Genomic DNA, 26,828 nt, shown 5'->3' with positions numbered 1-26,828 from the left:
ATGAGGCCACCATGGGCACTGGAGCTTCTCCTCCTCCTCTTCCTCCCAACCGTGATAGGGGAGAGTCCCCTGGACCCCCAGTAGGGATGATGGGGCAGCTATGGGGGTGGGGGAGGGCTGTGGGGTTGTGTATGACTATGGGCAGCTGTGGGGCTGGGAGAAGGCAGCTATGGGGTTGGAGGAGTAAGCAATGGGAGTGGGTGCAACTATGAGGGGGGCGGGGGGGGGCTCTTAAGATCCTATGGGGTTTATTAGGGGCTATGGGGCAGCTATAAGGCTATGGAGGACTTATCAGGGCTCTATGGGGCAGTGGGAGCTATGGGGCAAGGAGGCATGTGGGGTGCTCTGGGCCACCCCTGGGGTGCAGGGATCTGTGGGGCAGCTGTGAGTCAGGCGGTGTCTCCCCCCAGGCTGGTGCTGGTGGCCCCTCGGCTGGTGGCCCTGGGAAGCCCCGTGGGGCTACTGGTGACCTCTGTTGGGCCAGTAACAGGGACAGTGATGGTGTGGCCTGGGGAGGGTGACCGTGGGGCGGGACCCTGCGGCCCTCCTGTGCCTTTCAGCCTCGGGACCCACAACGACTTCAGCCAAATCCTGACCATCGAGGTGAGGGGACATGGGGGGCACAGGGGGAGTGGGGGGCATGGGGATGTCACTATGTGGCAGGAGACACTGTGGAGGGGTTCCTGTGGGGCATGGTGATGTTGCTATGGGGCAGGAAACACCATGAGGAGAGTTCCTGTGGGGCATGGGGGTATCAGTATGGGATAAGGGGCCATCCTGGTCCCCTACATCCCTCCATGCCCCACAGGTGCCCCTGGATCAGGCCCAACCTTGTGGGGTGACAGAGGCTGCTGTGGGGCAGACGCTGCTGCTGGAGGCCAGGAGCCCCCCCCTGCTCTCTAAGTGGGCACGTGTGGGGCTTGGGGCGCCCCGGGGAGTTATCCTCATCCAGACAGACAAACCCCTCTATGCCCCCCGGCAGACGGGTGAGAGACCTCCCCCCCTACACCCTACATTCTGAATATCCTCAAAACCCCAACCCCTCCCCAAACTCCAGATCCTCACCAAAATCAGAACAAATCGCCTTCAAAATCCCCCCAAATTACTCCCCAAAAAGCTGTAATTGCCCCAAAATCTCCCATTAGCCTTCAAAATCCAAAATATCCTAAATCACCCCAAGATTACTGCAAATCCTTTCAAAATGAGCCCCAAATCCCCCAAACCCAAATCACCCCAAAATCACCACCCAAAAATCACCCCCAAATTGCCTCAAATTACCTTAAATTCCCCAAACACCCTCAAACTTCAAATCACTCAAAAATTCCCCCCAAATCACTCCCCAAAAGCCCAAATCAGCCCCAGATCACCCATCACCTTCCCAAAATCCAAACCTCCCTAAATTCTCTCAAATCCCCTCAGTCACCCCAAATAGCCCCCCAAACCTCAAATGTCTCTATATCCCTCAAAAACCATCCCTAAAAAATTAAATTGCTCCAAATCACCCAAAAATACCCAGATCCCCCCCAATCTCCCCAACTCAAGTCCCACCAAATCTTCTCCAAACCTGAATCATCCCCAAACCCTACATCTCCTTCCAAAAGTCCTCCAAATCCCTGTCAAAAACCCTAATCAAGCCTAAATTGCCCTAAATTAATTTAATTCACCTCCCACACCCAAAATACCAACAAAATCACTCTGAATTCCACCTAAACCTCAAATCCCACTAAAAAAAAACCCCTCCAAATAATCCCAAATCCCTCCAAATCCCATTAATCTCCCCTATATGTGCCTCATATGTCCCCAGTGCGTTTTCGCATCTTCTCCCTGGACCCTGACCTGCGGCCAAACTCTGAACCTGTCCTGATCACCATCACAGTGTGCGGTCAGGGCATGTTATGGGGCTGGGGCCACCCTATGTGGTTGGGAAGGTCCTATGGGGCTGGGGAGATACTATAGGGCTAGAGCCATGGGGATGCCCTATGGGGCTGGCATGGCCCTATGCGGTGGCCCTACGATGCTGGAGTCACCTTATGGGTGACTATGGAGTTATGGGGTGGCCCTTTATAGGTGGGAGAGTCTTGTGGGGCTAGGGCTATGGGGATGCCCTCTGGAGCTGGCATGGCTCTATGCAGCGGCCCTATGATGCTGGAGTCACCTTATGGGTGACTATGGAGCTATGGGGTGGCCCTATAGAGTTAGGAGAGTCTTGTGGGGCTAGGGCTATGGGGATGCCCTATGGGGCTGGCATGGTCCGATAAGATGGTCCTATAGGACTGGGGTGGTCCTATGGGGTGGCCATATGGGGTTGAAATGGCCATATGGGGCACCCTATGGGGCTGAGGCAATGGGGCAGCCTTACAGAGTCCTACAGTGTGGCCTGTGGGGCTGAGGCTATGGGGCTGTGTTGTGCCTATGGGGCTGGGCTGGCCTGCAGGGTAGTCCTACGGGGCAGGGAGCCCTGGGCCAGCCTGTGGGTCAGGCTCCCTGTTGTTTTCTGCCCCTCTCTCCTAGAATCCCCTAGGCGCAAGGGTGCGCGAGGGGCAGCGGGTGCCCCATGGGCCGGTGCTGAGCGATCAGATGGTGCTGCCGGACATCGCCCTGTCAGTGGTGGCTGGGGGGGTTATAGGGCTGGGGGTGTTATGGGACTACAGGGCTGGAGGGTTATGTGGCTTGTGGCATCATGGGGCTGGAGGGGCTTGTGGGTTGATACAGGGCTATGGCTCTGGGAGCTGGGGGCTGGCATGGGACTGTGGGGCTGAGGGTTATGGGGCTGGGGGCTGAGATCAGACTAGGGGTGGTATGGAGCTGGGAGGACTGTGGGGTGGTACGGGATTATGGGGTTGGATGTTACAGGGCTGGGGGGATGGCATAAAGCTGGGGGGTTATAGGGGCTTGGGGCTGGAGGGTTATGGGGCTTGGGGGGTGTAGGGCTATGAGGTGATGTGAGGCTATGGAGTTCAGTGTTACAGGGCTGGCAGGCGGTATGAGGTTGTGAGGTTCTGGGGCTGGGGGGGGCGGGGGGGGCACGGAGGCCAGAGAGGCCCCGGAGCTGAGCAGGTTCGGTGGCACAGCCCGGGCACGTGGCGAGTGGAAGCCCAACTGGTCACCAGTCCTGGCACGCGCGGGGCGGCCGCCTTCGACGTGCGGCCCTATGGTACGGGGAGGGTGCGGGGGACACCCCCAGGACTGCTATGGGGAGCGGGGAAGGGGCGGCATTCCCACTTTCCCGCCGCCCTGTCCCCCTGCCCATCGCCCACCCGCGATGCCCCGTCACCTGCCTTCGCCTTTCCGCCCCCTCCCCGCAGTGCTCCCCGGTTTCTCCGTTCGCGCCGTTCCTGACCGCCCGTTTCTGCTGCTGCAGCATGGACCCTCCCCCTCCCTGTGCCTGCGCCTGCACGCACGGTACCGACACCCTCGGGAACCCCAAATCCCACTGGCATCCCCAATCCCCTTCTCCCGGGGACCCCCAACACCTCCGGGATCGCCAAACCCTCTGGGGACTCCCCACAAAAGCCTAGATCCCCAATAACACCCCAGGACTCTCAAAATTTGTCCGGGAACCCCTAAAACCACAGGACTCCCCCAAACCTCCTCTGGACTCTCCCTATCCTTCCCGGGACCCTCAACATCTCACGGAGATCCCCCACCCCCAAGGACCCCCAAATCTCCCGGGACCCCTCACATCACAGGACTCACCAACCCCCCCTCCCAGGACTCCCTCAACACCCTCTGGGGACCCTCAAAAACCCTGGGACACTTCCTCCCAAATCCTCCGGGATCACTAAGCCCCCGGGACCACCCCCCCCCCCGCCAAAACCCCAGACCCCCAATAACTTACCGGGAACCCCCAAATCCTCCCAGGACCCCTCAAATTCCCCCTTCTTCCTCGAAATCTCCCCACTCCCTGATCATCCCCGACCTTTGGAGTCCTCTCCATGACCCCCATTGATGTGTTGGGAGAGTTCTCCCCAACCCTCCTTGACCTTTGGGGACTCCGCACTGATTTTGGGATCGCCTGCCCCCGATTCCCGGGATCCCCCCAGGTACACGGAAGGGGCACCGGTGTGGGGATGGGCACTGCTGCGTGTGGGACTGCGGGGAGGAGCCCTGCTGCACGGGCTGGACCAGCGCACGCAGGTCAGACACCTCCAAATCCCCCGCACCCCAACCTCCCCCCCCCCGCAAACCAAAACGCCCTGCATCCTCACAACCCCTCTCCCAGCACCCTGAAACTCCCCCGACACCCCAGCTCCCACCCCTCAACATCACAAAACCCCTCCCCAACACCTCAACCCCGCACCCCACTCCTCCCTCCAGCACTACCAACGCCCTGCATTCCCAAATCCCCCTGCGGGCACCCTAAAATCCTCAAGCATCCCAACCCTCTGGCACCCCAAAACTTCGACACCCCCAAATCTCCCCCTGGGCCCTCACCCTTTGGCGCTCCAAAGCCTACCCGCACCCACAGCCAGAACACCCCAAAATCTCCTCTGAGGAGATCTCCAACACCCCCACCCCCGGGGTCCCCCCCCAAACCCCCATACGCCACCTTGGCACACAAATACTCCCTGTGAGGACACGAAAAATGTCATGGGGTACCCCAAAACTCCTTGAGAACCCTCAAATTTCTCCGTGAGGACCCTAAAATACACCCATAGACCCTTAAAACCCCTTTGTCCTCCCCGCAGGACTCCAAAACCTCCTCTGGAGTCTCCAACATCCCCACGGATGACCCCCAAAACCCCTTTATCCCCTTCCAGGGACCCCAAAACCCCCCCGAGGGTCCTCCAAACACTCCCCAGATCCCCCCAGGCCCTCGCAGACCACCGCCCCCAGCTCCGCCATTTGCCCTATTCCCCCCTTCAGCTGACGGCGGGGGAGGCGGAGTTCAACGTCACTCTGGACGCGATCGCCAGCGCCGTGGGCGTGTCCCAGGAGGAGCTGGCGGGGGAGAGGCTGCGGCTCATGGTCACGGCCGTCAGCAACGAGGGTGAGGGCGGGGCCTGGGCGGGGCACAGGGGCTGCGGAGCGGGAAGGGGCGGAGCCAGGGGTTGAGGGGCGGGCTCTAAAGGGGCGGGGCACGGAGGGGGCGGGGCCTGGAGGAGGGGCAGCGTCTGCAACGGGGCGCGGCTTAAAGAGGGCGGTGCCCGGGTGGGGGCGGGGCCAAGGACCGGACCGTGGAGGTGGGTGTTGCGGCCGTGTCTTTGACCCCGCCCCTTTGGCGACGTCACTACAGGGGGCTTGGCGGTGCGACAGGAGGTGGGGGTGGGGCTGGTGGCCACGCCCTGGGCCCTTGACATCAGCCCCTCCCCCCGCTTCTTCACCCCGGGGGCTCCCTACGTCCTCCTGGTGAGTCGAGGGGGGCTGAGACCCCGGCGCGCACACGTGTGTGCGATGGGCCTCGAGTGAGTGTCTTCCCACTCTCTCACAGGGCCGTGTGCTGGAGGCCGGGGGAGCCCCCGCTGGGGGCGTGGAGGTGCGGGTGGGGGTGGGTGTGACGGGGGCTGCCCCTGTCCCCGCCATCGTCCAGCGAGCGGATGCACGGGGGGAGATCAGTGTCCCCATCAACGTCCCGCCCGGGGCCACGGGCTTGAGGCTGACCGTGAGTGGGCGTGGGGCGATGGGACCACAGGGGGACAGGGGGACATAAGGGGACATGGGACCATGATGGACACGGGGTGATATGTGGGACATGGAGACATATGGAGGGACACATGGGGACGTGGGGTGACATGAGGGATGTTGGGAAACATGGGGTCTATGAAGGGATGTGGGAGGGTGCGGAGGACATGGGGGAGCATGGGGACTTGAGGAGATGTGAGGGGCGTGAGTGATTGGGGGAACATAGGGAGATGGCAACATGGGGGCATATGGGGACATGGGGTGGACATTGGGATGTGGGGAATGGGGAGGCATAGGAGGGACATGGGATATATTGGGAGATGGCGACAGGAGGGATATGGAAGACATGGGGGTAACATGGGGGACACAGGAGGACATATGGGGGGACACAGGGAGACACATAGGGATGTGGGGGAAGATGCGGACATATGGAAAGATGGTGATATGGGTACAATAAGGGACATGGATAAGTGGAGGGATATAGAAGGATATGGGAACCTGTAGAGAGATGGAGATATGGAGGGACATGTGGGGACACAGGAGGACATATGGGGACATATGTCCTATATATCCTCCTGTGGGGGATGTGGGGCCATGTGCCCAGTGGTGGTGGCTAATGCCCTTGGTCTCAGGTGGCTGCAGGCGCTGTGGATTTCCCCCCGGCGCGGGCGGAGCTGTTGGTTCAGCCCGTGGAACCTGTCTCGGGGCGATTCCTGCTGCTGGGGGGGCCAGGGGGGCCCTTGCACCCCGGGGAGACCCTGCACCTCACCCTGCACCCCATGGGCCCCCCGCCCGCACCCCACACTATTCACCTGCTGGTGAGCCTCCTCTGTGGGTATCCCACTCATGCCCCCCCACCCCCCAAGAACTCCCACCCACAGGACCTCCCATGGGACCCATGGATTTCCCCCATGGGACACTCATACACAGGAATCCTCATGGGGCCTCCCAAACCAGTGCACCCTGAATCCCAAAGCATGGGACCCCAACCACAGGAAAACCCTCAAACCAGCATCTCCCAAGGGACCCATGTGACCCCCAACCCATGAGACTCCCCCCACAGGACCAATAAAACCGCACAAATATGGGACACGCCCCCCCCCCCCCCCCCGTGACCTCCAATCCGTGGGGCCTCTGGAACTCCCCCTACAAGGACCTTTTCCCTGTGCTGTGGGTCATTGCCTGGGAAATCCCTCCCAGGACACCTCTGGTACCCCTGGATCCTCCAGCCCCTCTCTGGCCCCCTGTGATCCCCCCCATCCATCTGAGACCCCCCCATGATCCCTCTCTGACCAACCCACCCCTCTGAGACCCCCCATAACCCCTTCTGACCTCCCTGACCCCTGCAATCCGTCATGACCCCCCTTGACCACCATGACCTCACCATGACCTTCATGATCTCTCTGCCCTCCTAAGGTATTTTTGTGTGCCTCACACACATATCATGTGTCACATGGTGTGTTGTGTACATGTCACACTCCACGTGCGTGTCATGTTGTGTGGGGAGCTGTGGGTCGTGTGACACACATGACGTCATGTGTTGCATGTAGAAGTTGCACGTTGGTGTTGCACACTGCATGTTGCTTGGGGCAGGTGCCACGTCATGTGTTGCATGTTGATGTGACATTCTACATGTTGCATATGCATGTTGCATATTTCAGGTGGATGTAGCATGTTGTATGTTACATGCTTTATGTTGTGTGTTGCATGGTGCATGTTACATGTTGCATATTGCATGTTCCATAGGATGTCACACATCACATGTGGCATTTTTATGTTGCTGATGCATGTTACATGTTGCAGGTGCACGGTGAATGGGCATGTTCCATGTAGATATTGCACGTTAGTGTTGCATGTTTCATTTGAATGTTGCATGTTATATGTTGTGTGTGTTGTGTGCTACATGATGTATGTTACATGATGGTTCTTACTGCATGTTGGTGTTCCATGTTGCATGTTGGTGTTGCAGATAGGAGCCACGTTTCATGTGGATGTTGCATGTTCTATGTTACATGTTGTGTGACATGGTTTGTGTCTTGCATGTTACTTGTTGATGGTGCATGTTACATGTTGGTGGTGCATGTCACCCACTGCATGTCACACGTTCTTGTCACGTGATTCCTGTTGCATGGTGGCTGTGTGTTGCTTGTCACATGTTGCATGTTGTATTGTGTGTGCAGTGCATGTTGCACCTCCAAGTCCCTCCTGCATGTCACACATGAGATGTGGCAACCAATGTGCTCCATGTCCCCCTGTGTCTCTAATGCCCCCCCCATTCCCCATATCCCAAATGTCCCCCGTGTCCCCTCATATCCCCCACATCTCCATATCTCCCCATATCCCTTCCATAACCCCCATGTTCCCCCCTCCCCCATCTCCCCAGTGTCCTCAGTGACCCCATATCCCCCCAGCTCTCCAATGTCCCCCCATGTCCCCATGTGCCCCTGTCTCCATATGTCCCTCCCTGACAGGCGGTGGCCCGGGGGCGGCTGGTGGCTGCCCAGGGGATCCGTCAGGGGACGGTGACAGATGTGACACTGCCTGTGACCCCCAGCATGGTCCCACGGCTGCGCCTCATCGCCTTCTTCCAGAGCGATGGGGAACTGGTGACAGCAACCTGGAGTGTGCCTATAGTAGCCACCTGCCACAGACAGGTGAGGGGGTAGAGGGAGAGACTACGGGGACTTTTGGGGGGTACTGGGAAGACAGAGGGGGCAACGGGGGACATTGGAGAGGATCTGGGGGGACTGGAGGGGGATTGGGGGAGTCACTGGGAGGCATAGAGTGGGCACTGTGGGGCACTGAGGGGTCACTGGGGGTAGAGGGGTGGACTGATGGGCACTGAGGTCACTGGACAGTCACTGGGGGGATCACTAGGGGTTCGCTGGAGGGCAGCAGGGATCACTAGGGCTGCACTGGGGCTCACAGGGGTAACTGCGTGGTCACTGGGCATCACTGGAGGATCACTGGGTTCCCTGCAGGCAGACTAGGGGGCAGTGGGGTGGACTGGGGGTCACTGGGGCAGCTGAGGGGTCACTGGGGTTACGGGGTGCAGCTGACCCCTGACCCCGTTGTGGGGGGGGCAGGTGCGGGTGGGGGTGGGGCGGCGCAGGGTCCCTTTTCGCCCACAGGAACCTCTGACGGTGACAGTGACATGGGAGGGGTTGGACCCCTCCACCCTGCCCCTCACTGTGGCACTTGGTGCCACCGACGCAGCTCTGACCAAGCTGGAGCCGAGGCACCGCCTAAGCCCTGCACAGGTCACCTCAAACTGGGGCCCTCAAACAGGAACCTCCCCCAAATCAGTAACCCCTCCAAAGTGGGACCGCGAAAATCCCAGCACCTCCAAACTGATACCCCCAAACTGGGATCCCTAAACCGACACCCCATCCCTAAACTGAGACACTCTCCCAACCCGGGACCTCCAATCCTGAGACCCCCAAACATGGACCCCCAAAACCCTGAGAACCTCCCTAAACCAAGGCTCCCCAAACTTAGAACCCCCAAACAGGAATCCTCTGCAAAACCTGCCCCCCCTCCAAACCGGGACCATAATCCTGAGATCTCCAAACCTGGTCCCCTAAACCAGGACCCCTCCAATCCCAAGACCTCCCCCAAACCTGGACCCCCCAAACCTGGAACCTCCAAACCAGGAACCCTCCCAAAACTGAGACCCTCCCCAAACCCCAAAACACCTCTAAACTGGGAACCCCAAAACCAGGATACTCAACCCCCAAATCCCCAACCTCAGATGCCCCCAAACCTGTAACTTCCAAACCAGGACTCCCCTAAACCAGGACCTCCATAAACCTGGGTACCCCCAAACTGAGATCCCTAAAGCGAAACCCACCCTCAAACCTGAGACCCTCAATAAGCCTGGGACCTCCAACCCCAGATCCCCAACCTGAGACCCCCAAAACAGCACCTCCAGCCCCAGGACACCCCCAAAACCGGGACCTTTCCAAATGCCTGGGACTCCTCAAAACCTGAGAAACTCTCCACCCAGCACACCCAGCCTCAGATGTACCCAGACTGGGAACCCCAACCCCCTCCAAACTGGGAGCGCCAAAACCACAGCACTCCCAATCCTATCACCTTCCAAATCTTGGGACCTCCTAAAACCCGGGAACCCCCCAAACCTGCAACTCCCAAAAGCCCATGAATCCTCCCCCTGTAGCACTCCAAAATCTGTGAACCGCCGCAAAACCCTGCACCTCCAAACCCCAGGGTACCCCCACCTAAGCATGGTCACAGCCAACCCTGCACCCCTAAACCTCAGGAACACCCTCCACCCCCAAACCTAGCACCTATAATCCTGGGATGCCCCCAAAACCAAGACCCTCAAACATGAGACCTCCAAAATCTGGGAACCCCCCACCAAAAAGAACACCTCCAAAATCTGGGGACTCCAAATCTGTGATTGCCCTCCCCCTAAACCCTCTGGAACCCCCAAATTCCTTTGAGAGAACCCCACATGTCCCTGTTTCCCCTGGGGGACACATTGGCGCCATTCAGGGGACATGGGGTGACCCTCTCTCCCTGACTCCACAGGTGGAGGCAGTTTTGGGGAGCAATGATTTGGGGTGCGGCCCTGGGGGGGGCCCCAATGCTGAGGGGATGTTCAGAGGGACAGGACTGGTGCTGGGGGATGCCAACCTCCCCCTGGACCTCTGTGAGTGTGGACGAGATGGGGAGGGCATGGAATGATGAGGGGGGACGTGGAGGGGGCATTGGGGACCTAGGGGGGGACACGGCGGGATGGGAGGGACATAGAGGGGACTTGGGGGGATATGGGGGGCATGGAGGGGCATGGCAGGAACATGGGGGGACATGTGGAATCATGAGGAGGACATGAAGAGATATTGGGGAGGACACAAGGACATGGAGGACATAGGAGGACATGGAGATGTTGGGAACATATGGGGGACATGAGGGGACAGGGGGGAGCACAGGGCTGTGGGGGTGCCCCTGTGACCTGTGTCCCTGTACTCAGCCCCTGGCTGTCCCCCCGCCCTATCCCGCACACGGCGCTCCCCGAGGCTGCAGCAGCTGCTGGAGGAGACGGGTCAGTGTCACCCCCTTCCCCCATGGTAGCCCTCAGCACTCACTGTCCATGTCTCTGTGTCCCCTGCCATTGCCCACAGCGTTCCCTGGTGCCACCCCTTGCTGTCACCTTTCCCTGTAGTGTCACCTGTGTCCCTGTGTCCCACACTTGGCCCCATCCCATGTCCATGGTGTCACCCACATCCCCATAGTGTCCCCCACGTCACTATGCCCCCTCTCTAGTGTCCTCCCTGGTGTCCCCCAGGTCCTTGTCTCATGTCTGTGTCACTCTCCATGTCCCCATGTTCCCACCCTGCATTCGTGTCCCCTCCATGTTCCTGTACCCCTTCCCAATGACATGTCCTGTATCCCTGTGTCGTGTCCCCCCATGTACCCCCGTATCCCCATGTATCCCGTGGACCCTCGTGTCCCCATGCCCACCCCTGGTGACATGTCCTGTGTCCCATCATGTCCCCATATGTCCCCATATCCTCCCATGTCCCCCTGTGTCTCCCAGTGTTCTCCTCATGTCCCCTGTCCCTGGTATCCTCTGGTGCCTTCGTGGCCGTGCCTGTTGATGTGTCCCCATGTCCCATGTTGCCATGACCCGTGTCCATCCCAGTGACCTGTCATGGTGTCTCTCCATGTACCCCTGTGTCCTCCCGTGTCTCTCCATGTCCCCTCATGACCCCGTGCCCGTACCGGTGATGCGTCTTCTCGTCCCTCCATGTCCCGCCGTGTCCCTGTGCCCATCCTGGTAACACGTACCTGTGACCCGCACGCTCCCCCGGTGCCGTGCCGTGCCGTGCCGTGCTAGCGGCGGGGGTGGCCAGGCGCTGCTGCCGGGACGGGGCACAGCTGCTGCCGCTGCGGGTGTCATGTGCCCAGCGGAGCCGGCGGGTGCCCGCGGCCGGCGGGTGCCGGGCGGCCCTGGAGCGCTGCTGCCGCCGTGCCCGCGCCCAGCGCCGTCGGGGCGGGCCCGGCCTGGCCAGAGGTGGGGGCAACAGGGAGCGTGGGCCGGGGGGAGCACGGGAGTGGTCAGTGGTTAAGGGGTTACGAGTGGGGTCGATGGGAGCGTGGGTGTCGTGGAGGAAGTCACAGATGAAGGAGGATCTGGGGGGGGCAGTGGAGGAACTATGGGTGGGGGTTGGGGGAATAAGCAGATGAGGGGGTCGGTGGATAGGTGGGGGGTCATGGTAAGTCACTGAACGGGTAAGGGTCATGGGGGGCAATGGGTGAAAGTGTCAGTGGGTGGGAGAGTGGGTGGGGTGTCGGTGGGGGTCATGGGAGGGTCAGTGTTTTAAGGGGGTCAATGGAGGGGACGTGGGCTGGGGAGTCATGGGGCAGTAGGTGTAGGTCATAGGGTGGTGGGCAGAGGAGGGGAGGATTATGAGGGAGGGGCAGCCCTGACACCCCTCCCCCACTCCCAGTGCTGCTGGAGGAGCTGGAGGAGGAGTTGGAGGAAGGTTTGACCCCCACTAGGAGCTTCTTCCCTGAGAGCTGGATGTGGAGGAGTCTCCCCGGGCCTGGGAGGTGACCACATGGCCCCCCCATGTCCTCAGTGTCCCCCTTGTGTCCCCCCATGTACCCCTGTGCCCCTGTGTTCCCCATGTCACCCAGTGTCTCATGTCCCTCCATCACCCCATGTCACCCATGTCTCTGCATTTCCCCCCATGTCCCCATATCCCCCAATGTCCCCATGTCTCTACCATTTCCCCTGTGTCCCAGTCCCCATGTACCCTTCATCTCCCCGTGTCCCCCCCGTTTCCCCAATGTTCCTACCCTATCTGCAGTGTCACCGTTCTCCTCCCTGACTCCATCACCACGTGGGAGATTGAGGCCATCGCTGTCGTCCCTGGTCACGGTCAGTGTCCCCTCAGAGTATCCCAGTGTCACCCCCCTATTTCTCCCCACTCACCTCTGCCCCCTGGCTCAGGGCTCTGCGTGGCCACTGCCCAGCGGGTGCCAGTGGCCCAGGATCTGTACATACGGCTGCAGCTGCCCCCCAGCACCCGCCCCCATGAGCAGCTCCAGCTCCTGCCCCACATCCACAGCCGGCTGCCCCACAGTGTCAATGTGAGCCCCCCACAACCCCCTGAGTCCCTCACAGTCCTCTGCATGCCCCACAGATACCACCCTGTGCCCCACAGATACCTCTTTTGCCCCATAAATGCCCATCTGAGCCACATAGATACTTATTTTGCCCCACAGATAAACCACCAGTGCGCCACAGCCCCTCCACCTCATAGCCATAACTCCTATCCACAGCCTCCCCCATAGCCTCTCCTCTGTAGCCCCCCCACTTCACAGTTTCCCTCACCCCACCCCCCCATTGTCCCCTTGCCCATAGCCCCCGTCTGCCCCACAGCCCTTCCATCCCACACTCCCTTATGCCCCACAGTCCCCCCACCTCATAGACCCCCCATCACCCCATAGCCCCCTCACCCCATAACTCCCCACCCCATATTTCTCAGTAGTCCCCCATCCCATATCTCTCCCCACCCCACAGCCCCCCATAGACCCCTCACCTCATAGCCTTCTTATCCCACACTACCTCTGCCTCACACCCCCTCCTGCCCCATGCCCCCTACAGCCTCCCCACACTATACCCCCCCCCACCCCAACCCATCCTGCCCCACAGCCCCCATCATACCCCCCCACCCTACAGGCCCTTGCCCCATGCCTCCTGTGCCCCACACCCCCTCTGCCTCCACAGGTGTCAGTGTCTGTGGCAGTGCCCGCAGGGGTGTGTGGGGGTCTGTCGGGGCCCCCTGCTGTGCTGACAGTGCCCCCTGGGGGGGCAGTGGCTGTCCCAGTGTCCCTGGTAGCCCTGCGGCCAGGCCAGCACCCACTCACCCTGCGAGCCCGCGGGCCCTGGGGGGTGGGCGACAGCATCACCCAGCTGCTGCATGTTGAGGTCAGACCCCCACCCTGCCATGGGTGCTCCCCTCCCTTGATCCCCTCCTGCCTTGGATGCCTCCCAACACCCAGGTCCCCTCCTGGTCCCTGTATTCTCCGTGACCCCCTCCTCAGACACTTGAGTGCCTGCCCACCCCCGGGTACCCCACTCCTGAGTCCCCCTGTGATGCCTCCCCCAATAGTGGGTGTACTCCACACTCCTGAGTGCCTCCCAATACCGGGACATTTCCCCCCCACACACCATTGCTCCCCGTGGGATCCCCCTCACCCATGAGTTCTCCTCCCCTGGGTCCCTCTCTGCACCCCTGAGTACCTCCATGACCCCCCTGACTCCCACAGACCCTGGGTGCCCCACTCCACCCCTGGGTCCCCTCCTAGCACCCCGTGCCTTGATTACCCTCCTTGACTCCCTCACCCCTGAATGCCCCCCTGCACCAACCCAAACCCCTCTGATTCTCCCCCTAAGTGACTTCTTGCACCCCTGGATGGCCCCCTGTCAGTACCTGAGTTCCCCCCACCCTGGACACATGGGTCCTCCCTGGGTGTCCCTGTGACCCTTTCCCACCTCTGAGTGCCCCCCTTCTCCAATATCTGGGTGCTCCCCTTGCCCCCCAACCTCTGAGTGCTTCCGTGATCTCCCCTCACTCCTGAGTGCCTCCCCCAGTACCTGAGTTCTGCCCCCCCCAGACAACTGGGTTCCCCCCTGCACCTCTGAATGCGCCCCCTCCCCAATACCTGGGTGCCCCTCTGAACCCCCTCGGTGACCCCTGCACCCCTGGGTGCTCCCTGGACTCCTCTTCCCACCACAGCCCGAGGGGGAGCTGTACCTGGAGGAGACCACATACGTCCTGGACACTGATGGTGGGTCTGAGGCATCCGTGGGGGGGGGCACCCACAGTGAGGGGGCCCACAGCAGGTCCTACTGACCCTCTCTGCTGCAGGCGAGAGTGGTCGGAGGCTGCTGATCCCCGGGAATGTCCCGGGGGAGGTTGTACCCAATGGAGAGTTCAGCGTCAGCATCCGTGTCACCGGTGGGTCAGGCACAGGGGGGAGACACGAGGGAATGTGGAAGGACACGGGGATGTGGCGGGGATGTGACGGGGACATGGGAAAGGAACATAGGGTAATGTGGTGGGGACATGGAAGGGATGTGAGGGGGTACATGGGTGGGACATGGTGGGGGGACGTGGGGGGATGTAGGGAGGCATAGGGGATGTGGGGAGAACACAGGGACGTGAGGGGATGGGGGGAACATGTGGAGTACATGGAAGGGAGACAGAGACATGGGGACATTGGCGGGAGGACATAGGGCAATGGGTGGGGATGTCTGGTGTCAGCACTGACCGTGTCACTCTCCCTGTCCCTGTGTGTGACCCCCTGTGTATCACCATGTCTCTACTCTTTTCCCTCTGTGTGCCCATGTCCCCATCTCCTGTGTGTCCACACACACCTATGTGTCCCCATGTCATCTCTGTGTCCCCACGTCTGGTGTGTCCTCATATCTGCCCCACGTGTCCTCATATGTACCCCATGAATGTCCTTATGTGTGTTTCCATGTCTGATAATTTCCCCCTGTCCCTATATGTTCCCATCTGCACCTCCACACCTTGTATGTGTCCCCACATTATCCATGAATCCATGATGTCCATCTCTCCCCACGTCGCCATGTGTCTCCTCTGTATCCCCCCACCTGTGTCCATGTCTGGTGTGTCTCCATGTGTGTCCCCTCTGTGTCCTCCCATCCCCTCTGTCTCCACATGTGTCCCCCTCTGACCCCCCATCATGTGTCCCCTTGTCTTCTCTGTGTCCCCACCTGTCCCCAAACCCCATGTGTGTCCCCACATCCCCCTCTGTCCCCTTTGCACCCTCTCACCTGTCCCCATGTCTGATGTGTCCCCACATGTGTCCCCTCGATCTCTCCCCACCTCCTCCATCTCTCTCTGTTCCCATGTCTCCCCACGTCCCCTCCACCCCTTCTGTCTTCCTCCTGTCCTCTGTGTCTCCCGTTCTCCCATCCCTCCTGTCCCCCTGGTCCCCACGTCCCCCCTGTCCTCCCCATGTCCCCCTGTCCCTTGCCCCTCTGTCCTCTCTGTGTCCTCCCTGTCTTCCCCATCCCCTCTATCTGCCCCATCCCCATGACCCCTCTGTCCCCCGCATCCTGTCTGTCCCGCCTGACCCCCTCTGTCCCTGTCCTCTCTGTGTCCTCTCTGTGTCCCCTGTGTTTCCCTCTTCCCCTGCCCACATCTTCCCCATCCTCTGTCCCCTTTGACCCTTCTGTGTCCACTGTCCCTTTCCTGTGCCCCTGACCCCTTTGTATGTCTCCGTGCCCCGCCCCCCTCCATCCCCTCTGTCCCCATCCTGTCCCCCCGACCCCCACCAGGCCGGGTGGGGAGTTGGGCGCTGCGTGGGGCGCTGGGTGTGGGGCGCACGCTGCTGAGCGGCCCGGCAGGCTGTGGTGAACAAGCGCTGCTGGCACTCGCCCCCCGCGCCGCTGCCCTGCGCTACCTGGACCTCAGCGAGGGCTGGGCAGGGCTGCCCCCCGGCACGCGGCCGCGGGCCTTGCGCGGCCTCCACAGGGGTACGGGAGCTGCCGGGTAGCTACTGCGGGCTACGGACTACTGGGGGCTGGGAGGAGCTATGGGAGGTTTTAGGGGGCTATCGGCTATTGGGCAACTACAGAGAGGCTGTGGGCTGGCAAGACTGGGGGGCTATGGGTTATGTGGGCTATGGGACAGTTATAGGGGAGTTATAGGCTGAGGGGCTATGGGGTGGCTATGGGGCAGCTGTAGCGGGGCTCCAGGCTAGGAGAGGCTGGGAGGGTTATGAGAGGGCTATGAGGCAACTAAAGGGGGACTATTGGCTAGTGGAGACTCGGGGAGCTAGAGGGGGTTTATAGGGCAACTATAGGAGGCGTATCCAAGCAGTGTCTAGGGAAGCAATGGGACAGCTAAAAGGGATATGGGGGTCTATAGGGCAACTTGAGGGGGGCTATGGCATATGGGTAGGCTATAGGGGTTGCCAGGCAACTAGTGGAGGCTATAGGCTAGGAGGGGTGGAGGGAGGCTATGGGGCAACTATAGGGGGGCTATAGGCTAGGAGGGGATGGGGGGCTATGGGGTGACTATAGGGGAGCTGTGCACTAGTGAGGCCTGAGGGGGTCTATGGGCTCTGGGAGCTATGAGCTATGGAGCAACTATAGGGGTCTGGGGGGCTATGGGGCAAGTAAAAGTGGGATACAGGCTGGGGGGGTTGTGGGCTATGTGATGCTGTGGGGCTTATGGGCTATTGGGGGCATAATGGGAGGCTCTTGGGGGGGCAAAGGAGAGGAGGGAGCATAGGCTGAGGCGGGGATGAGGGCTGTGGGGATTGGAGAACACTAGGAGGTGAGGAAAGGTGGCTCTGGCAGTGCTGCCCCACTGTCCCCATATCCCTCCTGTCCCACCTCGTCTCCCCACCTCTTGTCCATCTCCAGGGCTGGAGCGGGTGCAGAGCTTCCGGCGGCCCGAGGGCTGCTACAGTGCGTGGCCACACCGGGGAGGGAGCACCTGGTGAGGGGACACAGATGGGGATGGGGGCACATGGGTGATATGAGGGACATGGAGGGACATGGGGAGCACTGGGGACATGAGGAGACATTTTGGGACATGGTGGGGACTTTGGGGGATATGGGGGGAAATGGGGACATGAGAAATATGTGGACACTGGGGACATGAGGGCACCGGAGCTTGGGAGGGGTCTGGAGCACAAGTGTGATGAAGAGTGGCCAAGGGAATGCCAGTGTTCTGTCTGCAGAAGAAGAGGCTGAGGGGAGACATGATCACTCTCTGCAACTCCCTAACAGGGGGTTGCAGTGAGGTGAGGGTTGGTATCTTCTCTCCAGTAATGAATGATAGGACACGAGGAAGTGGGCTCAGGCTGCACCAGGGGAGGTTTGGGTTGGATATTTAGGCAGAACTTTTTCACTGAGAGGCTTATTAAGTATGGGAATGGGCTGCCCAGGGAGGTGGTGGAGTCACCATCCCTAGAGATATTCAAAAGACATATAGCTGAGGTGCTGAGGGATATGGTTTAGTTTAGTGATGGGCCTGGCAGTGTGAGGTTAGTGGTTGGACACAATGATCTTAAAGGTCTTTTCCAGCCATAATGATTCTTTGATTCTATATGGGAGGACATGGGGAAACATGAGGGACACTGGGGACATGAGTATATGGAGGACATGGGGATATGGAAGATATGGGGACATCGGGACATGGAGGGCCATGGAGGAACACTGGGGACATGGGGCCAGTGGCATTGGTGTCCCCTCCTTCAGGCTGACGGCGCTGGTGCTGCGGGTGCTGTCCTTGGCCCGGCCATACCTGCCAGTGGCTGCCAATGGCCCTGCGCTGGCCCTGCGGTGGCTCCTGCAGCAGCAGCGCTCAGATGGGGCCTTCCATGAGAGCCACCCTGTGCTGCACCGGGAGATGCAGGTGAGCATGGCCACCTCTGGCTGCCTCGGGCCCACCTCAACAGTCACCTCCATGGCCACGTCAGGCCACCATAGGCCACATTGGGGCTACCTCTGTGGCCACTCGGGGCCACCTCCATGGTCACCTCCACAGTCACCTTGGGCCACCTCTGTGGCAACCCCCATGTGTCCCCAATTGATGCCACCACTGGTGCCACCCCCTGCAGTGTCCCTGGGCCACCCTCTGTGCCATGCCCAATGTCCCCCTGTGAGCCCCTGTGACCCCTGACCCCATGTGACCCCTGGCAGGGCTCGCTGGCAGACCCTGGCGCCGAGGCTGTGGTGGCACTGACGGCCTTTGTGGCGGTAGCCCTGCAGGGGGCACGCGTACTGCTGCCCTCTGACAGCACCGACCATCACCTGCTGGTATGACTCAAACCCAAACCCAGAACCTGAAACCCCCCAAATGTCCCAAACCCCAATCCCCCAAACTCCAATCCAAAACCCCAATCTCTGAACCCTAAAACCCCCCAAACTCCATCCATGAACCCCAAAGACTAGACCCTCAAACCCCCCAAAAAACACAGACTTCCTAAACCTCAAATCGCACAAACCTTTGAACCCCAGACTCCAAACACCACAAACCCCAAATGCTGAACTCTGACCTCCATTGCCCCAAAGGCTCAAACCCTGAACCCTCAAACCTCCTAACCCCACCCAAACCAACAAAGCCCCCACAAATTCCCCAAACACTCAAACTCTCCAAATTCTGAACCCCAAGTGCCAATCACAACATCCACAAAGCCTCATGAAACCCCCAAATGCCCCCAAACCTCCCTATGTCCACACATGTCCCCATCTCCCCTCATATATCCCCAATGTCTCATACCCCCTATGCCCATGTCCCCCCTGGTCCCTGCTCCCGCTCCAGGACCGGTCCCTGTCTCTCGCCACCTCCTTCCTCTCAGCCCGTGTGGGGACGCTGGGGCCGTTCGGGATGGCCATCACTGCCTACGCGCTGGCACTAGGGGACAGCGGGCCCCCCGGGCCTTCCCCGGCCCTGCAGCATCTGTACAGCCACGCACGCACCACGCAGGGTCAGGGGGCACAAGGGGGTCATGTGGGGTCATGGGAGTCACACGGGGGTAGTGTGGGGGCACAGAAGGTCACACCGGATCAGTACAAGGGGAAGGGGGTCGTGGGCTCCACATAGAGGCATTAGGTCAGCACGGGGGCATGTGGCATCTTGGAGGTCAGCATGGGGTCATGCAGGGCCATGGGGAAATATGACCGTGGGGTCACTGGGAACACACAGAGTCAGCACAGGGGGAAAGGGGTCACATGAAGTCAGGGGGCCACAGGAGCATGGGGGGGGGGCATGGAAGGCTAATGGGGTCATGGGGTTAGTGTGAGGCACAAGGTCATGTGGGGTCACAGGGCTTACACAAGGTCAGCACAGAGGGAAGGGGGTTGTGGAGAGAAAGGGGTAGTAGCTCTGGGCCCGTTGGTTCTTGAGTGGTGGTGACCACTGGCTGCCAAGGCCTCTGAGTGAAGTGGTCAGTCTTGGCTGATGAGTCCCCTGGCTTGGGTAGTAACCCGAGGGCACCAAGGCCCGTGGGTGGAGAAGTGGCTGTAGGTGCCTTGTCTCTGGTTGCCCCCTGAGCCCAGGCCCTGTGGGCAGGTGGCCGAGCACAGTTCTGGCCAGCTGGTGGCCCTGCGGCCACCGTGGAGGCCACAGCCTATGGACTCCTGGCGCTGCTGCAGCACCGGGACATGGCGGGGGCCACCCGGGTGGCCCGATGGCTACGGGAGCAGAGCAACTATGGTGGTGGATTCCACTCCACACAGGTGCGGTGGGGGGTGTGACTTGGGTGGGGAGTCCCTTGGGAAATGGGGTCTCTTGGGTGGGGGTGGTGATCCCTGAGATGGTTGAGTCCTTATCGGTGGGGGTCTCCTGGGGTGGGGGAGTTGCCTGGACATGGGACCACTTAGGTGAGGGGTCCCTAGGACACAGGACCTGTTGAGAGGAGGGGTACTGTGGGAGGGGGGTACCCTGGGAGGAGGGTACCTCAAGCAAGGAGTCTCCTAGATCCCTGGGTCACCTGGGACACAGAGTCCCTTGAGTGGGGAATACCCTGGACTTCTGGGTTCCCTGGGATACCAACTCCCTTGGGTGGAGGGTGCCCTGGGACACGTGGTCCTCTGAGTGGGGGATCTCCCAAAGCCCTGGGTTCTGAGGGAAATGGGGTCCATTGGGAGGGGAGGTCCTCGGGAAGGGGTGTCCCTTGAGTGAGGGGTTGCCTGGACATCTGGGGTCTCTGGGACACTGGACCCCTTGAGGGGGGGACCCTTGGGAGACAGGTCCTTTGACTGAAGAGTCCCCCAGACCTCTGCATCCCAGGGGTCACCTGAGTGGGTGTCCTCTGATCATCTGGAGCCTCTGGGAGATGGGACCCCCGAGACAGTGTCCTCAGGGGCGTTCTCACTAATGGAGGCCCTGCCAGGACACACTGGTGGCACTGGAGGCCCTGTCTCAACTGTGGCTGCAGTGGGGGGGGATGGTGGGCACAGGACTGAGCCTGAGGCTGAGCTGGGCTGGGGGCAGCCACGGGGCACCTGCCGGAACACGAGTGACACTGGGGCCCGGACTGCAGTCCTTGGAACGCGAGTTGCAGGTGGGGGCAGGGGCATGGGGAGTGTGGGGACATGGTGGAGACATGAGGACTTATGGGGATGTTTCAATTACACAAGAATGTGGGAAGGAAAATGGGGGATGTGAGGGGATATGGGGGGGGACACAGGTTGAGTGGGGACATGGTGAGACATGAGGGATGGGGGAACATGAGGGAACACAGGGTGGTCATGGGGCACGTGAGGACCTGGGGGAGATCCATGGTGTCCGCCCCCTACAGGTGCCTCTGGGCAGCCCAATCACAGTGGAGGTGGAAGGACACGGCGAAGGGACCCTGACAGTGAGTGCCCTCCTGACCCCCGGATGACCGCCGGTATCCCCTGACCCCAGAGTGACTCCTGACCCTCTCCTCAGGTCCTGCGGCAGTTTCGCCTCCTGTCCCCCCTCAACGGCACCTGCCAGGGGCTGCACCTGGAGGTTGCCCTGACTGGACCAATCATTTACGAGGGTGAGGGCACGCCGCCTGTCGAGGACATTTCCTGGGATGAGGAGGAGCCACATCCCCCTCCCCCTTAATGCTCCCCTCCCCCTGCAGAGGAGGACTATGAGGACTACGAGGAGGAGGTGCAGCCAGACGAGGAGACGGATCCTGCGGAGGGGGCGGAGCCAGGCGACGAGGCGGAGCCTGAGGAGGGGGCGGAACCAGGAGAGGGGGCGGGGCCTGTGGAGGGCACCACCCGCCCGAGAGTCCCCTCGGAGCACGGGGCGTCGCGGCGGCGCCGGAGCGGCCGTGACGCCGAGCGGGAGGCGGCGTTCGTGGTGTGCATGTGGTGAGGGGCAGGGCCGGCGGGCAGCGGGGGAGAGGCTTCCGCCTCTGGCAGGACAGGGGGCAGGGCTTCCCACTCTGGCGGGAAATGGGGGTGTCGCCCCCTCACTGTGTGTCCCCTCTAGGCGAGAGCTGGGCCTGCAGCTCTCTGGAATGGCCGTGCTGGAGCTGACGCTGCTCAGCGGGTTCCGGCCCCGGGCTACGGACCTTGACAAGGTGTGGGGGGGCAGTGGGTATCAGTGAGTGTGGGAGGGCTGTCAGTGGGTGTCAGCAGGTGCTTTTTGGTGTCTGGGGTGTCAGTGCCAGTGGTGCCTGCGGGTGTTAGTGGGTGTCAGTGCTGTCAGGGGATGTCAGGGGTGCCGTGTGTCCCCTCCAGATGCGGGATGTGGTCGATCGCTGGATCAGCCACTACGAGCTCAGCGGGACGCGGCTTGTGATCTACCTTGACCAGGTGGGGGCATTGCCCTACGGCCCCACACAGCCTCAGATGTCTCCACATCCCCGCGTCCCCTCAGATGTCCCCATAACCCCCCACATCTCCGTATCTCACTGCTCCCCTGTCCCCTCCTTGTCCCGTGCAGGTACCCGCGGAGCGTCAGTGTCTGAGCTTCGGGGCCACACAGGAAGTGGCCGTAGGGCAGCTCCAGCCGGCTTTGGCCGCCATCTACGACTACTATGAGCCGGGTGCGCGTGGCCACCGGCCCGCGCGGGGCGTGGCCCGTGCGGGGCGCCCGTCTGGGTGGGGTCGGGGCTCAGCGGCCGTAGCGGGGCGCGGCCGCCCTGACCCCCGCTCCCGCCCCACGCAGAGCGGCGCTGCAGCGTCTTCTACAGCGCCCCCCGCAGGAGCAACGCGGTCCCCACGCTCTGCTCCGACCAGAGCTGCCTCTGTGCGCACGGTGAGGCCCCACCCCCACCTCCCGAGGGGCTTCCGGTTCCGGCGGGCGGGATGGGCAGAGCTGACCACGCATGCCCCTCCCCCACAGCCGAGTGCCCACGGCTCCGCCAGGGGGCGCTGTCACTGCAGGAGCGCCTCGACTTCGCCTGTTACAGCCCCCGCGTGGATTACGGTGACTCACACCCACTCTACGTCCACCCCACACTGCCCAACATCACCCCACACTGCCCCACATCCACCCCACATCTGCTCAACACTACCCTACACTGCCCCACATCTGCCCCACGTCCACCCTACAGTGCCCAACATCAACCCACATTGCTCTACATCCGCCCAACTCCACCCCACATCCACCCCACACTGCCCCACATCTGCCCAACACCATGCCACATCCACCCCACACTGCCCCACATCTGCCCAACACCATGCCACATCCACTGCACACTGCTCCATGTCTGCCCAACACCACCCCACACTGCCCCCATCTGCCCTGCCCCACACACTGCCCCATATCTACCTAAGTGCCCCACACCCAGCCCACATTTGCCCAACACTGCCTCACAAACACCCCATACTGCCCCACACCTCCCCAGTGACCCCAAACCCCATTACCCCAGACCCTAATGTCTCCCCCTTGACCCCATGATCTCTTGACCCCTAAGCCTGTGACCCCTGTTTGACTCTGTACCCCTTTCATACCCCCAACTCCATGACCCTGTGACACCTTTGACCCCAACACATGACCCTCTTGACCACCCTTGACCTTCTTGCCCCCCATGTGACAGTGACCCCTGACCCCTTAATCTCTCTAACCTGGACTCCTCATGGCCCCTGCCCCCAGCTCTGGTGATTCAGGCACTGTCCCAGAGTGAGGCTGGGCCCTTTTTGGCCTTTGAGGTCGAAATTTTGGAGGTTCTGCTGGGAGGTGAGGGGGACACTGGGAGAGACTGGGGGGCACTGGGTGGGAAACAGGGCAGTGGAGAGGACTGGGAGGCTGAGAGGTTCTTGGAAAGACTGGAGAGGAATGGGAGGTGGCTAGGGGGGCAACTGGATCACTGGGAGGATATTGGAGGGGGACTGGGATCTGCTGGGGGGACTGGTGAGGACCTGGAGGGGCAAAGGAGTAGCGTGGGGAGGGGTTGGGTCATACTGGGAGAGACTAGGGGTGAACTGGGCTGTACTGGGGGGAGGTGACAGGTGCTGAGCAGTGTGCCCGTTATGCTGGCAGAGGCTGCCCTGCAGGGGCAGGGCCAGGTGCTGTGGAGGGGCAGCTGCCCCCTGAGGCTCCATCCCCGACGGCAGTACCTGCTGATGGGGGAGGGGATGGTGTTGGATGCCCATAGACGGTAAGGGGGGACCCTGTGCCCCAATGTCCCCAAATGTCCCCATATGTCCCTATGTTCCTTCCATGTCCCAAATGTCCTCTGCCTCTCCCCTATATGCCCCTGTGTCCTCAGTATCCCCCCTAATGTCCCCATATCCCCAGTGTCCTCAAATGTCTCTCATGCTTTTTCCCACGTCTCCACATTTCCCCTCCGTGTTCCCCCATGTTCCCTGTGTCCTCCCATGTCCCCAGTGTTCCCATCCCCATGTTCTCAGGTCCCTCCATGTTTCTGTGCCCCAATAGCCCAACAGGTCTCCATGTCCTCAAATATCCCCCCATATTACCAATATCCCCCTGTATCCTCCCAGTGTCCCTCATGTCCCTAGTATCCCCCATTTCCTCCCATGTCCCCATGTTCCCCCAATGTTCCCCATAATGTCTCCATGTCCCCCGTATGCTCCATGTCCCCAAAGTCCCCACACCCTTCCATCTCCCAATATCCCCCCAATGTTGCCCATGGGTCCCCAAATCTCCCCCCGTACCCTCTATGTCTGCAATGTCCCTCGTGTCCTCCCATGCCCCTCCATATCTGGAATGTCCCCAATATCCCGACATGTCCCCTCAAAGTCCCCGTGTTCCCAATATCTCCTCATGTCCCCAAATGTCTCACGTCTCCAAATGTCCCCATATCCCACCAACATCTCCATGTCCCTCCATGTTCCCCTATGTTGTCCCCCTATGTTGTCCCCGTGTCCCCAGTATACTCCTGTCCCAGTCATGTCCCCCCATATCTCCTTCATCTTCCCATGAACCTTCTGTGCCACACCATTTACACCCAATGTCTCCCGATGTCCCCGTGTCCCCAGTGTCTCCATGTTCCCCAATGTCCCACACATTCCCAAATATCCTCCCTGTGCCCAATGTTCTCCATGTCCTGCAGTGTCCCCGTTGTGCGCTGTGTATCCTCAATGGCCCCATCTCTGCCATGCCCGCCTAATGCCCCAATAACCCAAATAATGTCCTCACTGTTCTCATCATGTTCCCCAGTGTCCTCCTGTCCGCCAGTTTCCCTCCCATGTCCCCCAATACTGCTCCAATGTCCCCCAATATCCCTCATGTCCCTGTGTCCTCCCCATGTCTGAAACGTCTCCCCACATCCCCATGTACCCCCCATATCCCCCACGTCCCCAATATCCTCAATAATGTCCCCACATCCACTCGTATCCCCCGTGTCCCCTTCCTGTACCCAGTGTATCCCCCATGTCCCCCTCTGTGTCCCTCATGTCCCCAACGTCCCGAATAACGTCCCCCATGCCTCTACACCCCGCAATGTCCCGCGAGCGTCCCCATCTCCCCCACGGCCCCAAATGTCCCGCGTGTGTGCCCATCTCCCCCACGGCCCCAAATGTCCCCCGCTCCCCATGTCCGCAGTATCCCCAGTGTCCCCGAGTCCCCCTGTCCCCGGCACCCCGCGTGTGCCCGCGCGTGTCGCCAGCACTGTCCCCCCCAGGCCGCGCCTCCTGGCCGGGCCCCGCTCGTGGGTGGAGCCGATCCCGCCCCGCTCCCGCTGCGGCGCCGCCGCCGCCTGTCGCCCCCTGCTGGACTTCATCGGCACCCTGCGCCCCCACGGCTGCCCCTTCTGACGCGCCGGGGCAACTGGCGGCACTGGGGCGGTGCTGGGATTATACTGGGAGTGGCTGAGGCCACACTGGGGACAAGTGGGATATACTGGGAGCAACTGGAACTGGGAGCTCAGAGTGACTGAGAGTGACTGGAGTAACTCTGGGAGCATTTTGAGGGACTGGGAGCGCACTGGGGGCAACTGGGAGTGTGCCACGGTGATACTGGGAAGAACTGGAAGCGACTGACACCACATTGGGCATGACTGGGATATACTGGGAGCAACTGGTATCATGTGGGGAGTAGCTGGAAACACGCTGGGGGTGACTGGGAGCGATGATTGTTCTGGGAGCAACTGGGAGGGACTGGAATGACACCGTGAGGAACCAGGATTCCAATGGGAGTGACTGGGACCGTGCTGGGGGCAACTGGGATACACCAGGAACCACACTCCTCCCAGCCATAAAGCCAAATTTATGCTAATGAGCCTCACGATGTCTCTTCTTTCCCCGCGGCACCGCCAAGTTGCAACTGGGAGCAACTGGGAGGGTGCAGGAATCACGCTGGGAAGAACTGGGAGTGACTGGAATCCTGCTGGAAGTGACTGGGAGCAACTGAAGCCGGGACGGCTTTGGGGGGTACTGGGAGAAACTGGGAGTCTGTAGAAGCACGCTGGGGGCAACCGGGACACCCTGGAGGCCACGGGCCGGGAGCCGGTACCGGCAGCCGCCGGCTACACCCGAACGAGCTTCGCGCCGACGCCGCCGTAAGTGGCGCGTGCGGGCGGTGCCCGCGCGGGCGCGGGGCGGAAGTGACGTGCCGCGGGAGGTAACGGCGGGTCTGGGCAGCGCAGCAGCGCTAAAGCGCCCTCGGTCCCTGCGGCAGACCCATGGACCCCTCTGTGACGCCCACCCGCTCGTCCCTGGACCCTTTAGCCCCCGCCCCCCCTCCCCGCCATGGAGCCCTCTTTGACACCCCTCAGCCGTGTAGACCGCCCTGGCAGCCTCCCTCAGATTCTGTAGATCTCTCCCTGACTCCCTGACCCCAAAGACTCCCTCTCAGTCCACCCCCACACCTTATAGACCTCTCTCTGACGCCCCCAAACCCCCATACACCCATCCATGAACTCCCCAGACTCTATGGACTCCCCTGATTCCCCTACTGCCCCTAGACTCTAGAGACACTCCTGCAGCTCTGTAAGACCCCCTACAGACCCCTCCAGTTCCTCCCTTCAGACCCAATAGACCACTCCCAAGACCCATGGAACCTAGGAGACTCTTCTGTAACCCTGCCCCCAAACCCTATAGGACCTTATAGATCTCTCCCTCCCTCTGGTCCCAGACCATCTAGACCCCCCTGGCCCTATAGATTCCCCCAAACCTGCACCATGGCCCTATTGATGCCTCCCCATAGCTCCCTCTTAACCTCCAATGGATGCCTTCAAGCACTATAGGACCCTCCTACACCCTATAGTTCTCCTTTTCCCCTGCACCCCATAGA

General features: G+C 61.0%; 1 protein-coding gene across 1 annotated transcript; it reads left to right on the top strand.

The window, feature by feature from the left end:
- On the top strand, positions 1-25,844 carry LOC133624855 (complement C4-B-like). The gene is made up of 40 exons (XM_061989621.1): positions 1-80; positions 411-603; positions 809-986; positions 1,805-1,875; positions 2,512-2,600; positions 3,072-3,154; positions 3,306-3,402; positions 4,044-4,137; positions 4,867-4,990; positions 5,237-5,349; positions 5,432-5,612; positions 6,265-6,440; positions 8,094-8,276; positions 8,709-8,882; positions 10,174-10,294; positions 11,483-11,659; positions 12,096-12,198; positions 12,459-12,529; positions 12,602-12,741; positions 13,382-13,582; positions 14,394-14,445; positions 14,526-14,615; positions 15,965-16,162; positions 17,057-17,132; positions 17,897-18,053; positions 18,341-18,457; positions 18,963-19,128; positions 19,713-19,879; positions 20,536-20,706; positions 20,944-21,003; positions 21,078-21,171; positions 21,259-21,493; positions 21,615-21,705; positions 21,866-21,940; positions 22,071-22,175; positions 22,298-22,390; positions 22,478-22,556; positions 23,226-23,309; positions 23,613-23,730; positions 25,219-25,844. The coding sequence occupies exons 1-40, from the start codon at positions 1-3 to the stop codon at positions 25,349-25,351; spliced, it is 5,010 nt and encodes a 1,669-aa protein (XP_061845605.1). The 3' UTR covers positions 25,352-25,844.
- Positions 25,845-26,828: the final 984 nt, after the last annotated feature.

Source organism: Colius striatus, chromosome 2 (genome assembly GCF_028858725.1).
Source record: "Colius striatus isolate bColStr4 chromosome 2, bColStr4.1.hap1, whole genome shotgun sequence".
Lineage (NCBI taxonomy): Eukaryota > Metazoa > Chordata > Aves > Coliiformes > Coliidae > Colius > Colius striatus.
The sequence above is the reverse complement of the archived record's forward strand: the minus strand, read 5'-3'. Positions and strand labels throughout refer to the sequence as shown.

Bases quoted from the DNA above. Each gene is read 5' to 3' on its own strand.
- LOC133624855 (XM_061989621.1), top strand. From the start codon at position 1: ATGAGGCCACCATGGGCACTGGAGCTTCTCCTCCTCCTCTTCCTCCCA. The intron at 12,530-12,601 runs GTCAGTGTCCCC...CCCCTGGCTCAG, and splicing joins CGCTGTCGTCCCTGGTCACG to GGCTCTGCGTGGCCACTGCC. The intron at 21,004-21,077 runs GTGAGTGCCCTC...CCCTCTCCTCAG, and splicing joins ACGGCGAAGGGACCCTGACA to GTCCTGCGGCAGTTTCGCCT.